Source organism: Necator americanus, chromosome IV, assembly GCF_031761385.1.
Source record: "Necator americanus strain Aroian chromosome IV, whole genome shotgun sequence".
NCBI classification, from domain to species: Eukaryota; Metazoa; Nematoda; class Chromadorea; order Rhabditida; family Ancylostomatidae; genus Necator; species Necator americanus.
This window is the reverse complement of record NC_087374.1, coordinates 24,824,634-24,839,027: the sequence shown is the minus strand read 5'-3', so window position 1 is coordinate 24,839,027 and position 14,394 is coordinate 24,824,634. Positions and strand designations below refer to the sequence as shown.

At 40.9% G+C, this 14,394-nt stretch overlaps 3 protein-coding genes across 4 annotated transcripts; all 3 read left to right on the top strand.

Moving 5' to 3' along the window:
* Window positions 1-594: 594 nt before the first annotated feature.
* On the top strand, window positions 595-3,342 carry RB195_002591 (uncharacterized protein; the record flags this gene model as incomplete). Of its 2 annotated transcripts, none has more annotated exons than XM_064199920.1 (4): window positions 595-684; window positions 1,142-1,218; window positions 3,021-3,096; window positions 3,154-3,342. In XM_064199920.1, the coding sequence occupies 4 exons, from the start codon at window positions 595-597 to the stop codon at window positions 3,340-3,342; spliced, it is 432 nt and encodes a 143-aa protein (XP_064055801.1). The 2 variants fall into 2 exon arrangements, with proteins under 2 accessions (XP_064055801.1, XP_064055802.1); XM_064199921.1 differs by having other exon boundaries at window positions 613-684.
* A 9,596-nt stretch (window positions 3,343-12,938) lies between these two features.
* On the top strand, window positions 12,939-13,568 carry RB195_002590 (uncharacterized protein; the record flags this gene model as incomplete). Its single annotated transcript, XM_064199919.1, has 1 exon — window positions 12,939-13,568. One exon carries the CDS (start codon window positions 12,939-12,941, stop codon window positions 13,566-13,568), a length of 630 nt encoding a protein of 209 aa, XP_064055800.1.
* Window positions 13,569-13,693: 125 nt separating this feature from the next.
* Window positions 13,694-13,915, top strand: RB195_002589 (uncharacterized protein; the record flags this gene model as incomplete). Its single annotated transcript, XM_064199918.1, has 1 exon — window positions 13,694-13,915. One exon carries the CDS (start codon window positions 13,694-13,696, stop codon window positions 13,913-13,915), a length of 222 nt encoding a protein of 73 aa, XP_064055799.1.
* Between the last annotated feature and the right edge of the window lie 479 nt (window positions 13,916-14,394).

Genomic DNA, 14,394 nt, shown 5'->3' with positions numbered 1-14,394 from the left:
GTAGGGATTTCGAAGTATTTGCATCATATCTTACTTTATGCAATGCAGTGAATTGTTTGGTTTACACCTCCTGTGATTTACAGCATTAGCGCCACCTGGGTTACCATGGACACTCCCGAAAATTTTCCAACTACTTTCTCGAGGACGATGAGTGCACATTTCGATATTCGCACCTTTCAATTCGATGTCTTCTGTCTTTATCGGACTCCATCCCAGGAATAGTTAAATTATGAAATAAAAATCTTTGATCTAGTTTTTGAACGAGGTAGTAGATGATGATGTTGAAGTCTACGCTCTTTTGCTGTGACTTCCCTCGGATGCTCCGTCTAACCCGTTGACGTCAACGCGGCTCAACGCCGAACGGCGCTTTTGTCGGTCGCGTGGGACAATGCGACTCACCGAGGAGCCGCACACTTTCAACGGTTATTTTCCGTGATTTCCTGAGTTTCTATAGGTCCTTATTTGCACTTGATGGGTTTGTTATTATTTTCTTGTTCAAATGTACCTAGTGAAACTTGATTGACGCCACATGCGCAAAAAAACGTGCTGTCGTCAATTGATTTTAAGAAATCCATTTCATGATTTCCAATCCATATGAACCATAGTTTGGGTATGCTCGGACGAGTTCACATGTTCACAGCCTTCTGCAGAGATCAAAAGCTACCGCACTCAAAAAGGAAACTGGTAATCCGTTAAATGTAGATGAAGCATCATTTTTTCCAACTCCTTAGTTCATACAAAAACCACTCCATCCTCCAGATTTTCAATATTTTTCAGATTTTTACCTTTTAGGCATACCCAATAATCTCCTTTTCCGCCATAATAAATCCAAAATAATGACATCAATGCCGTATTGCCTTTGGTGGGCAAATCTAATTCTTGCTCACGTCATCCCAATTCTTTCTTATGTTGTGGGTGGTACCGCTGTGCTTCCCGGATATAGGGTATTACGCACCGGCTGACCCACTGGGTCCGTGGCTTTCACCACTTGCGAGTGAATGTCGGTCTGAAAATGTTTGTTTGTTCCTTTTACGAATACACAATTTTGGAATTCTCATCACACCTTTTTCGCGATGGCACGTTTGCATTCGACGATTTCGTACTCGTTTTGTACGAAAATATTTCTTCAGCCTCTTTTCAGATGTTGCACAAGAATTTGAAAGTCCTCAAGAGATCGATCTCTGAGAAAATTCTGCGGAAACCATCTCATCAAAAGAAGTGAGGTTTTTCTTCCATAGACCCAACTATTTTTCTTCTTTTATTGCTAAGAACAACCACTTGCACCATTTTTTTTCATCATAGTTCCTTTCATCGCAATTATACGACTAACATCTCCTGTAACAGACGAGAACCAAACACAGCGCCACCATTATTGTTTTATGCTTAGTTGACCTTCTTTCTAGAAGGTTTCTAGAAGAAGTTCAAATTCTTCACAGACTTAAGTGGAACACCCAAGCGTCGATTGATTCGATTTTTTGCAATCGAGGGTTGCTAACGATCCGGCCACAATTACCGCCTAACTTGCATGTTTAATTAGTAACAGGATTTTTTCTAGCAGGATAGTAGTAATTTGGAATTTTCAGGACTTTTATTTTTGAAGCCATAGTCAATCACCGTGAATTATGTGTAGGCTATAAGTTATCCCGGTTTCGGTCCTGCATGGGACAACCTTTGCCCTCATTCGTAGGTGTGGGCTGCTGTGCATTATTGAATGTATTTTAAAAAAAGTTTCAGCTATGTCTATGGGAAAAACAAGGAAATGAGCTTGCTCTATCGGATGGTTTCTTACAGAAAGAAAGAAGATGACCGAAAAATCAGAAAAGTCATATAGTTAAAATAGGAAAAGGGAATGGTAGAGAAATCAGCAGTTTTCTCTTGATAAATAATCTTTAAGTGGGTAAATCATTCCTCCATGGTTTGTTAGCGCCTTACTTTTCTTTAAGTCGATGACTTCTAAACAACTTTCATTCAACACCAGCACTTAGCTAGAATATGAGAGAGCCAGCGGAACATTTTTCCCCAATCCTGCAGACTGCACCGTGTTATAATAATCGGTTATTTGTTTTTTCTCGCTCGAATTTCATTGAATGCAACAATGGAACAATTGTTGAGGAAGTTCACATACAAAACCGCTTCCGCTCACACCAGAACACCTCTGTCTAGGTTTTGATGTCCTCGTTCTTAAGTTTTTACGAAAACTTGCAGCAGTTCATCTGATTACCCAGTACCCAGCGCATAAAAGTCAGCATATTAGGGAGAGAGGAGCTGAAGAACTAGCAGGAATCCAAAGAATGTCAAGAAGAACTGAAATATCGGGAATTTCAATATGCGATTTACTTACGTCTTTCAATAGTTTTTTCTTCTCGAGTGGCATAATTCACACGTGACTCGTAAAGTTTATCAATGACTTGACTGCCTAATTGTTGGTGCAGCGCACAATTAGTAGATTTTTCCAGCTAGCAGTGTGACTGAATTTTTGAAGCGGTTATTTACGAACGTAATAGCAATATTTTGCAAAAGGCCTTACCCAGATACCTACTATAGTTATGCGTCTGACTAGCTAAGTGTTACCGAGAAGAAAATCTACCACCTGAAAAATGACATACCGCAATCGCGTGTGCCAGTTGCGTGAGCTGTTGGCGAGTGGTTCAAACCTTTTCAACCCGAGTTCTGCAAATATTAGCTCTGAGAGGATTTCGCTTGCATCTACGTGGTTCTGCAACTTTGTTCGCAGCTGTCAGTTTCGACCAAATTACCAGGTTCTTTTTACAGAATGAGGATCTAAAGTAGCTGAGACCTCTACTAGTACAGAAAATGTAGTAACATAAAAAATTTGTTCCCGTTCCCCACCAAATTTCAACCTAAAAAATAGCAATTTCGTCTATTCGCTAAAATCGCTGAAATTTGCAGTTATGTGCAAATGAGTGGTAGTCGGTATGTTTTCATATGAATTAAAATTAAAGAAAAAAACTGTTTCAAATCTCTCACTTCAACATTTTGTCTAATGCTTCTTTTTCAAGAGGTGATGCGCCCGGTGCAGTCACGGATAGGCAAAGTTCCTCACAATCATCTCAGTACGACGAAGATCCATACAGGGTAAGATTACTTTTCTGCTTAAACTTCCTGATTCTCAAACGCGAAATGTTCTTTCAGGAAATTCTCCGAACATACAATGATAATGTCTCGCACCTTGTCTTCCATGGTTCGTCATTGAAATCGATGAGCAGTATTGATTTCGGATCGATGAACCATTCTGTAAGCAGTACACCAACGTGTCACGTCCGCTTCGACGTAGGCAGCGACATGGTGAGAGGAAGGCACAGGACAGCGATGAATGCGTAACGAGAATATGTAACCTTTCTGATGTTGATTTTGGTGATGTACTGATATCGGATTTACATTTTTGTACGGAGGCCAGATTTACGATTTTGTATAGAATTCGGGTGTTGAAATGAAATGATTATCTAGAAATCGCTGTGTTATGCAAGGATGATTAAGTAAAAAAAAAGAGTTGAGCACGGTCCTTTTCATCTGATATCAAAGGAAAGGAGGACTACCTACCTCCCGTTTCACCTCGTCAATGGAAATGCACCACACATCTTAGACTATCCATACTGTACACCTTCAAAAACTGCACCTGATTATGAATAAACTACCACCAGTCGTTAAATTATTTGCTGAAGGCGATATTAAAGAAGAAAGCAGGAAAATTCGCACAGTACGTGAAAAAGAACGAATTTTTGTCGTTCTACATTAACCAATTACTAGGTCTTCTAGCTACTTCAACCTATCTACATATCATACTTCAACCTATCTACACCTATATACGCCGTATCTTCCGGGCTGCTTTCTACGGCAATTAGGGAGAAGTGGACAGATCAGCCCTCTCTCCAAAATCTACGATCTCGTATACGAATACTCCACCTGAAATCCGTACCACCTCAGATTCGTGGGATGATGCCTTCAAGCGATTCTGAGCTGAAGTGAGTTCCAAGTGTACTGATTATCGCCAGACTGTTATTGTATCCTGTTATTAAACAAGGTTCAAGAACTGCGTAGATATAAGCAAAACTGCTCAACAATCAACAGTTGCTGAACTCGTGAGACAAAGGTTGTGACCAAGGATGAGCGGAATTGCGACTTCTGGTCCCCAAATTTTGAAACTACTCTGGAAAAAAATCAAAAAAAAGATTGAAAAAATGAAACTTTGATCCTTTTGGATCCTGACTTCCGAAAAAGTGACGCAAAGTGTAAGGTTTTTCGGAAGTAGGACAGTCTTTTTCTACATATTCCACTATTTCTCTCACACTTTCTTACGTCATTTAGTTCTCCGGTTCTGTACATGGTTTCCGTGCTTAATTCGAGCACATTTCGCTACTACCAATAAATTGAGCAGAAAGGTGCCCGGAGTGGGCCAGTCCAGCTTTAACAATTTTTGATTTCTGGCCCGTACTGTACCGGTTCTGCTGTTATTTCGCACATTGTTAACAAAAATTGCAAATTCATTCAGCATATAAGTTAAATCACTTGACGTTTGTTAAAAAAAAAGTCGAAATCAGCAAAAACTGGTTCTTGAGCTCAACCTGAGTTCTGATTAACCGTGTTCTTTACTCTTTGATGGAGCCATATTTAACAAGTGAGAACCTCAACTTTAGGTCCAATGCTAGATCTTCGTATGAAGGATAACTTTTTGCGGGAGATAAAAAGCTTTCATCACTACGGCTGGTTGAAGAAATCGCAATAGAATGCGTGTTTGTGCGCACAACAAATTCGCTGAGGAGGAACGGCCTGTCACTGTGGATAATCCTTTCTCTGCTTTCTTTGTTTGACCATTCCTACAAAATCCACGTCTTTGTAGAGCAAGTATTGACTGAAAAGTGTTGCATAGACGGCAAACGTTAGCTTTATCATTATCATTTTGAGATTGGCGGTATAAAAATTTGTACAGATATTTAGCAGGAGAGGTTCTCGCTTAAGATCTCCACAGACATCTATATTGATAATCTACACAACATTAGAAAGACATTATCATACTGGAGTGCTTTCTACTCCTGGATTAAATTGAGCAATTGAGTGATGTTGTAGTGACATAGAAGAGACAGGACTACAAAAGTTCCTTATTGGCATTAGAGCGTATAGTAGAGTGAAAACGACATGAAGCACAGCGCAGTTGCGTAAGCGACTGCACCTGGAGCGATGCGGCGGAGAGCAGCGGGTAGGATCGAATGGGTCCCATGCACCTTTCATCGTTGCAGTTCGCAATGGTCCCACCCCGATTCCACTTGCTAGCTCCACCGCGCAGCTTCGAGCGCAAACGCTTACGCAACAGAACTGTGCTTCATGTCGTTTTGACTCCACTATAGATGATACTGCTTGACAATTGCATTTAGGAAATAGGAGGATACTAATGCACTTGCGCCGTTCTTGGCCATTAATCCTTTTGACTTTCGGAATACCGATGCTAATGCTGCTACGTTCCCAGGAACTGAACTCCTGACTAGAAAATACTTGTTGGCTTCTTCTGCATCTGTGAAGTGTTACCCAACCAAGAGATTTTTGTTGTCGCAACCCAGGCAGAACTACGGTTAGTCTTTGAACAGCAGTCTAGTGCAGTGGACGTTACGTTTAGTTTTTTGTTCAATATGAGAATGAAGAGTCAAAAAAATGCATTACGCCGTATTATGCTTTGGAGTCTTAAACCAAGAAATAATGCTACGGCAACGGCTAAAAAAAAATGCAGTGTTTAGGGTGAAGGAGTGATGACCGATCCGGCCGTTAGTAATTGGTTTGTCAGGTTCTATTTTGGAAATGTGAGACGTTAAGAGATAAACCAAGGACGGGTGGGGGGAGGTGCGGGAATTGGGTGATCTTTCAGACTTCGATGACGATATTTTGAAGTCAATATTACAACAAAATCTACATCAAACAACGTAGAGATAGCAGAAGAGCTCAATATGTCGGAATCGCAACAAAAATCATCACCACAAAAAATGCATAGAGAACAAAACGCAAGACGTGACTCAACCTAATGAAATTTGTACCGTAAGGTGGATTTCTTTCTGGAACGTTGCTGGAACACTTGTGATTTGTGGGCTTCACTTTAATCGCAGTAGATTCTTTATGGGACATATTTGCACGCTACGGTGAATCCTTCTGAGAACATGGAGAATTTGTTTCCAAAATCTGCACCTTACATTCTCTCTTTCACAAATACAATCTCACCAATATTCTTGGGACTTTTTTGAAATGTTTTTTTCTTGTTTGATCTGGCTTTCCTCCTTTTTTTCTCAGGATAAATGCGTTATGATAAATGTGTGTTTGTGTTTTTTCTCTTTATCGTTTCTTTTACTGAAGTTTTTGTTGGGTGCCTATACTACGAGGAATAGGTGTTCTACTTGATTTCTTTTCTTCTCCAAGGGCCTTTTTGTTGCACAGTGTTTAACTGAAAGTTTGAAAATAAAGGTTCTCACCATCACACATCTAAGAATGCCAATGTCGCCTACACTTTTTTGGGACTTGCACTACACCTCCTATTTCCAGTTACCTACGGTGTTCCGGTGTTTTTAGACTCTTGCTATTTTGACTTTCGAAATTTCAAAGCCGACTTGCTAACAGAAACGACGCATCAGGAGCTAACATAGCTCAGACTGCTTCATTCTTACACTGCTTTCCAATTGGTAGATTATTTTATAATCATGTTCATAATAACGGCGGGTCCTATCGCGTTAGAAGGATGGGCCGGCGTCGAACAGCGGTAAAATTGGATGAGCGGCGTGGATTTGATGTACCGTGGTGCAGAAATGCCGCGAAATGTATTCGTGTGCATGTCGCAAAAGGTTGATGAGACGTTGCAGCCGCTTCATAGCCGTGGCCGCTACCCTTGTTGCGTTTCACCTCTGACACTCCTTCGCAAGCCTATTTCCTAGCACGTTTGTAACATGTCTTCTTCATAAAGTTGAAACACGGATGCAACCGGCTGCTTAAATAGTAGCCGACAGTTTACATGATCTGAAGTGGAACGTTATCATCATCAGAACGATGATGTCGTTCACGCCATTTTGTTAGACACCATTCTGTGATAACTGCCGCGGAAAAGCAAGAGGGAAACCCATACTTTGAGTAATGCTCTCAAATTGTGTCTATATTATATTGGAATCGAAGGAGTGTTTGAAGCTGAAGTTTGAATTTTCTCCAAATGTAGAACTGACGCATTTAGAAAGAATACTATGAAATATCTCGCATAACCTTTTTTAAAGAAAGAGTATTCTTAGAAAAACACAATTCCAGTTTTACAGAAAATGCTACTACAATTAATTTTCATTGATCAGTGAAGGCGATCAAGGCGAACACCACAGAATGTCTAAAGTCCTCTTTAGCGGGACGTTCAGGCTGCTTACTTAGAAAGTCAGAAAGGTACCTACGCTGAGTACGTATAAAACATTTTTGCAAAATAAGGTAAACGGGTTCGTAAATAACCTCTTCAGACTCAATCGCAGTAATTCCTAGTCGATGGTATACTCGGTTCTATGAAGGTGCGAGAAAGCTTCCAAATTTGTTTTTTTTTCTTGTGTCCGTTTTGCTTTACTGATATATGGTCTTTCAACTTCAAGTCTATTGGAAAATAATCAAGAGCCGAGCAAGTGAATTTTCCTTCTCTTTATGGGATGTTTTTCTCCAGTAGCAATGTTTTTCAGAGTTAATTCATGACGATATGCAAAGCTCAAAGTGGTCTAGACAAACTAGTTCTTGAGTTCTATAAGATGGCGAAAAACCTCATCAGCAGAATTCCTGGAATCAATTCTCTGCTACCGATGCTAGTGAGACCTGGGGAGAATGATAGAATCCTTACCTTCCTGTTCCTATCAAGCGTCGAATATGTTATGTAGTGTACGCTGCACAGATCTGATTTTGAATATCACATCTTACCAATCTTGCAGTGTCAACCAGGTCACTTTTTATGATTCCTTTCGTCTATGTGCTCGCGTTGATTGGCTTTTATATACTGGTGCTCTACCACTGCGTTTTCACTCTTACTGTGTGCTTCTTTCCTACATGAAGAATATGTCCTCTAGTGCATCCTACTATTCTATTACTACGCTACGATATTCTATCATAAAATGTTTTTTCTTATTTTCATGTTACCTTTGACATCGTAGGCCGTACTTCTGTCACCCTTTGCTGTCGTACATAATCATGCGAACCACTGGATTATCTGGAAGAGACGCTAACACGTATGCCATACAAAACTGTTTATACATTACGCAAATACAAATGTTGGGGAAAATGTAGTTGGGTGAGGAGGGGCACTCAACCGCGCTCTTATTTCTTGAAGCACTGCTTTACTCCTTTCCTTTAAGTAACTTTAGCTTACAGGTCACAGATCGTCTAAGGCTAATGCTTAGGCTCCAACTGGTTTAGTTATTTACTTCCAGAAATAAGAGCGGGGTTGAGTGCTCTCCTCGCCCCCTATATTTTATATCTTTATGTCACATCACGTATAATTCTCATTACCAAATTTGACATTTGCACCGTTATATAACACTTGCATGTACGTTCCCACCACACTAAGTGAATAAGCATACACACTCGTGTCATTCTAAATCCTATGCATCACTTCAGTCCAACTATGTTCCGTCGCGAGGGCACGCATCGTTGCTGATACATTCGGTATGCATCCTATTCGCATTTCGTTTGACAATAAATCCAACAGATTTGATTGATTGCGGTGCCAGTGCTTGTCTACATCTGAAGGCAAACAGCACACGCGCCCTTTTCGCTTTGCATCCAGTCCGGAATGTGGGCTTTCGTAGTTTAGCCTGCTCTTAATTGCACAGATGGGAATTCTTTTAAATAGAATTGATTTCGAACCTTGCGTATCTTCCGTATCGGAGTCAGAGCTTGAGGACAATGTTTTCTTCCGCATTCCGCGAATTGGCGAGGTAGGAGATCACGCCACAGGGTCATTGAGCATGATCGATATTTGTTTCTAAAAAAATCATTTGTTATATTGATGAAATTTTGATGCTGTGTGAGATAAAAAAAAGCGAAACAGCAACCAGAACTGAGGATGTGTTTGTTTGTTTGTTTGTGTATGTATGTATGTGTGTATGTATGTGTGTGTATTTCTGAGAGACGCACACTTTTTGACACATAAATTCTGGATGAGAAAATTTTACTTATTCCCCATTTAAAGCAACTTTTCTCGATTACTTATCCACGTATTAGGTAAGTCACTGAATCAATCACATCCAAATGGGGATCGTTTCTTCCGGCTCCAAGCGCGCCACACTTACCACATCGCTATTTACTCCATCCTGTTATGGCGAAAGTCGGAACCGAAATGGGGTAACCGAAGAGGTCCAGCATTGCCATTGGTACAAACGTGACGCTGGGTAACTTGAGTAGCTCGAAATCATATAAAAACCAGTTTGCATTCAAAATTCGAGTGAAATAATCGACATGCCATCATCTCACAAATAGTTTTGGGGTCCATCATTTTTCCTGCTCAAATTCATCATGCAATAATTATAATGTAATAATCACAGCACAAAACTTAGGCATAGATAATTTCCTGTCCGATCCAGAGTTAGGAGAATCAGTTAACTTTAAAAACAAGATTAGTTAAGTGTAAATCTTCCATCTTCATGTTCTCTTACAACTCGTGGGGCCCTATGCACGGCCCTATGCAACATTGTTAAACGACACTTTCAAATCTAGCGAAAAGTATTTTACAACCACAGCATCAAAGTTCAAATGGGGAGGGATTTTTCGTTATCTTAGCCCGAATTCAAATCCTTTTTGAGAGATGTGATACTACCTGCTTGAATACTTACCACTACGTACCACTACTACTATACTTGAATTCAAAAAAAGGATCCTAGAAATTTTGAAATGTCCTTCGGCAACAGAAAAGAGCATACAAACAACTCAAGTTTGAATATTATCAAAAGAAAACTACTCCTGGCATACTTTACAAGGAAAAAACATCAAAAGTAGCTGCTGAGGCGAATACATTGCGTTGAACTAGCAAGCAGCTAAAAGTAACAGAAACATGCGAAAGCTACGGGAAAACATTATGAAATGAGAGCACTGTATTAACCCGTACTCCACTGCGTGTATGTGGGCAGAACTGTGCTAGACGTTGGCCCACAGGTCACACAATTTCTCAGCGCTGACATCCTCACAGCGCCAAGTCTACTAGTCCTCACTAGAGGCTTATATTGAATGGCTTTATGCAGATGTGGATACACTGAACCGAGGAATGACATGTAGGAAGTGGCAACTTTTTGCCCCAATTTCTGAAGAGGTCACATAAAATCTCCTTCTTTAATCACATTACAAGCAAATCATCGCATCCCCTTTCTTGCTTTGCGTTGGGATTACCTCAAAACCCGAAGTAGAAAGTGATACCTGGATCAAAAAAAAGTTCTGTACAGAAGCTACGAAGGAACATCTAAAGACGCCGTCGAGGGGGCGTTGAGGCATTGGACCGAGACGTAGCGTTTTGCAAAATACAGAACAGCGACAGATTTTACGTGAATTCTCACCAATGACCGAACAGGATGGGTGAAGATACGATTAACTCTTTGACAGCGCGGCTCAACGGTGAGCCGTCCTATCGAAGAGCTAATCGAATCTTTTCCACTGCTATTTTCCATAGATTTCATTTCACCTTCCTAATTTCCTCAGGAGTTTCTTGTATTCAAAGCACCTTTCATTACTTATTATTAATAACTCCTTGTTCAAATATAGCTAGCAAAAGTCGATTGGCGCCAGAAATGCAGAAAGCGCTTTGTCGTCGAGAGTTTAAGGACGACCCAATTCGTTCATGATGCAGATAACCGCTCTAAGCTAACATCTTCACATCTTATAAACCAAGCTTGTTAGTATATATTGTGCTGCTGTTTGGATAGAATGTGCTGCACTTGTTAGGCGTACATGTGGACTACGCTCTCTAGCACTTCAGCATGTTTGGAGCACTGACTCGTGGTCAGGTGGAAAGGGCTTCTGTCTCGCATGTCATGGGAGGAGTTTTGGTCCACTACATATTTTTCGCCGTTCTTTTTCCGAACTTCTTACAACCAAACGCAGTTGAGTTTGTGTTTCACGCTTTTTTTTTGCAATTTTGCGCGCAAAGCACAATCGAACGAACTTAGCAGTGTGTGTTTCATTCCCTATACTTCACGAATTTTGGATCTCGAAGCAAATACATCTCTGTACTTGTACACACTTTGAATGTATACTTTGTGCAACTAGACCCACGAAAACTCGTCCTATAGGAACGGAGTTTGCAAATTTTGTGTACTGGTATGCGTGTGGTATACATTTCATAGATTTCTGCGGCGCTGTTTCGAACCTATTTAAAACGATAGTAATGAACACTCAATAGATCGAATTCTAATAATCGCTCCTCATCCCGTATTTCTGGTCTACGTAAGAAAAGCCGGATAAAGAACGCTACGTGAACCGGAAAAAGATTGATTTTACTAGTCCAGATTCAACGTTATTGCTGTCATACTCATCGTATGGTACCGTTTCACAGTTTTTTCATGGTTATTCATCGCAGCAAGTTTATTGTTTATTTGTTTATCCTGCCGACAACAGGTACTTCTCCCGCAGACTTTGCAATAAAAGTTGGTTCTACCTCCCCTTCTATGGCTTCCAACCAACTTTTTCTCAATCTCTTTCGTTTGAACATTCCTCAAACAACGTGGTAAAAACTTGTTCAGCAAGATGTTAATTATTCAAAGCCGACCACATCGGCGCACCTCCAGCAAACATAACCAAATGTATTGCCTACTGTAGCTCTTGAAATTGTGCCACTGAAACGTTATTCTAAAGCAAACATTACTATACCATTATGGAGCCTAGTGCCGGCTAAATTAGAGTCTTAGGTTTCCAGAAAACTCAGATTGCAAGCGCGAACAACACTGATGCAACATGAATATAATAATGAAATAATGGAAAACAAGTGTTCCGTCGGTGAGTTTTAGTTCTAACAGTGCAGAACATTCTTTTTTTCTAAACTCTGATCTTTTCACGTCTTTTCAAGTTTCGCCCTTCTCACCCTTCTTCTCTAGAAAAAAAGGTTGATTATAGAGCTTTCTTTTCTCATTAGTAGCAAAATTCTTTTCATTAGCAGTGAAACCGGATACGACGGTTGTATTTATGTAGATAAATTGCACCACGGCTTTTAGATAGTTGAATTGTGTTAGCTTTAGGTAAGGAAACAGCTTGTAGCGATTTGACAACCTCGCGTCGTTCTGAGAGGACTATTTTAGCTCCAATTCACTGAGGATGTCCATTACACATATTTGTGTAGACACGCACCTGTCAGGGCGATTATTTTGTGTCTAAATATCCAAGCGATTTTTTTTGCAAGGCACTTGCATTGCCCGTTTGTTTGAACAATTTTGGAAGTTTTTTCATTATTTTTGATTTTTCTCTGACCTATTTACTTACTCCGCTTCGCTTTTGGACAGTCCCAATTTCTGTGCCGTTCTTCTCCGATTTGGAGCTAACTGTTTTACGGTAGCTTACTGCATCTGGGATATAAGCCGAATATATGCAGGAAACTGTTTACACGGCATTTCTCTGCCTCCACTGTTTTCTAAGATGGAAAGTTTCTTGTTTTGACGCAGCACAGTTGGAGTGTAGGAGCTGCGATACGCAAATTGGAAAGAATGAGGCTGTCTTCGTAACGATAGCTCTATTCATTATTACACTTAGTGCTCCTTGTTAAAACTGGAAAAAGTAAAAAGTAAATTATTAGGTTGAGTCGAAAGTTCTCGGATAATGTGGTAGTGACGACTTCTAGAGATCATCACTCAGCAAAGAGCCGACAAAAATGGACGAATTAGCTACCGTCTGATAGAGTATAAAATTCTCTTCAAAGTGTAGGTTAACAATTACACTGAATTAGTTCCTTTCCTGCCACCATGCCGCGCAATTTCAAGCCGTCGTCACTCCACCTCCGCAAAGTCATAATCTTTCTCCATCTATCTGGCCAAGGACCCGCGGATATCGATAGACGTCTGAAGGAAGTTTACAAGGAACATGCCCCGGCTAGAAGTACAGTCTACAAGTGGCACTCGAAGTTCGCGTCGGGCGACTACTCCATCGAAGATGAAGACCGTTCGGGACGCCCGATGAAGTTGTCTTTGGACTTGCTGCGGAGACAGGAGGAAGCCGACCTGTATCAAACCACTCGCGAACTGACAGTCGCTCTTGGGGTGAGTCAAACCACAGTTGTTCGCGGATTGAAGTCAATCGGCAAGGTGCGAAAACTAGGTCGATGGGTACCACATGCTCTGACGCAGTATGAGATGGACTGCCGCGCTGATACGGCACTTTTTCTCCTCACGCTCAAGCGCACCCACACTTGGCTTGGGCACATAGCCACCGGGGATGAGAAGTGGATTTCCTATTCTAACATTCACCGTGCCCAATGGGTTGACAAAGGTACGGATGCAGAAGGCGTTCCTAAACTCAACGTACATGCCGAAAAGGTTATGCTCTGCATCTGGTGGAGCGTACACGGCGTCGAATACTGGGAGCTGCTCGCTTAGGAACGTACAGTGACCGCAGAAGTTTACATTAAGCAACTGAAGAATTTGAAGACAAATCTCGAAAATGTACGCCCGCAGCAGCGCGAAATCTACTTCCAGCACAACAACACTCACACATTGGAAAAATGACCAACGCTGAACTGAAGAAGTTCTTCTGGACCATTTCACCACATCTACCGTATTTCCCAGATCTGGCTCCCTCGAATTATTACCTTTTTTCCTATCTCCAACGTCATCTGGGTGGTCAAGACTTCCAAACCCGCGACGACATCAAAAAGGCACTCGAGCAGTTCTTCAAGGAACAGTCCCCAGCGTTCTGGAGCAAAGACATCTACGATCTGCCTTGACGTTGGCGGAAGATCATCGATGCCAATGGGGCACACTTGAAATGATTTGCAGTTATCGTTTGAAAATTGTAAAGTAAATAAAAAATATTGTCAATTTGTCCGAGAACTTTCGACTCAACCTAATAAAAAGTGCGAGCGACACTAATGAAACATTTGGGAATTGACAAATGACGAACCCATGTGAAAAATTACAAATATTTCGAAAATCCCTTCATTTTTCGCAGCTCTCTCGCCTTCTGAGGCACATTCATTCGAATCACTGGTCATTTATGGAATTCCTCAGGTTTACCAAAATGTTAAGGTGCTTAATTTATAGTACACACAGCCAATGATTATATAGACCAGTGCTCCACTTCTATCTTCCTCTTTTCCCCTAAGAAATGTTCGTTTTATTTTTTCCACTTCACATCTCAGCGTTATACACCGTGGTTCTGGACAGAATGCAGATATCCTTGTGAAATGTGATAGGACGTTGCAGT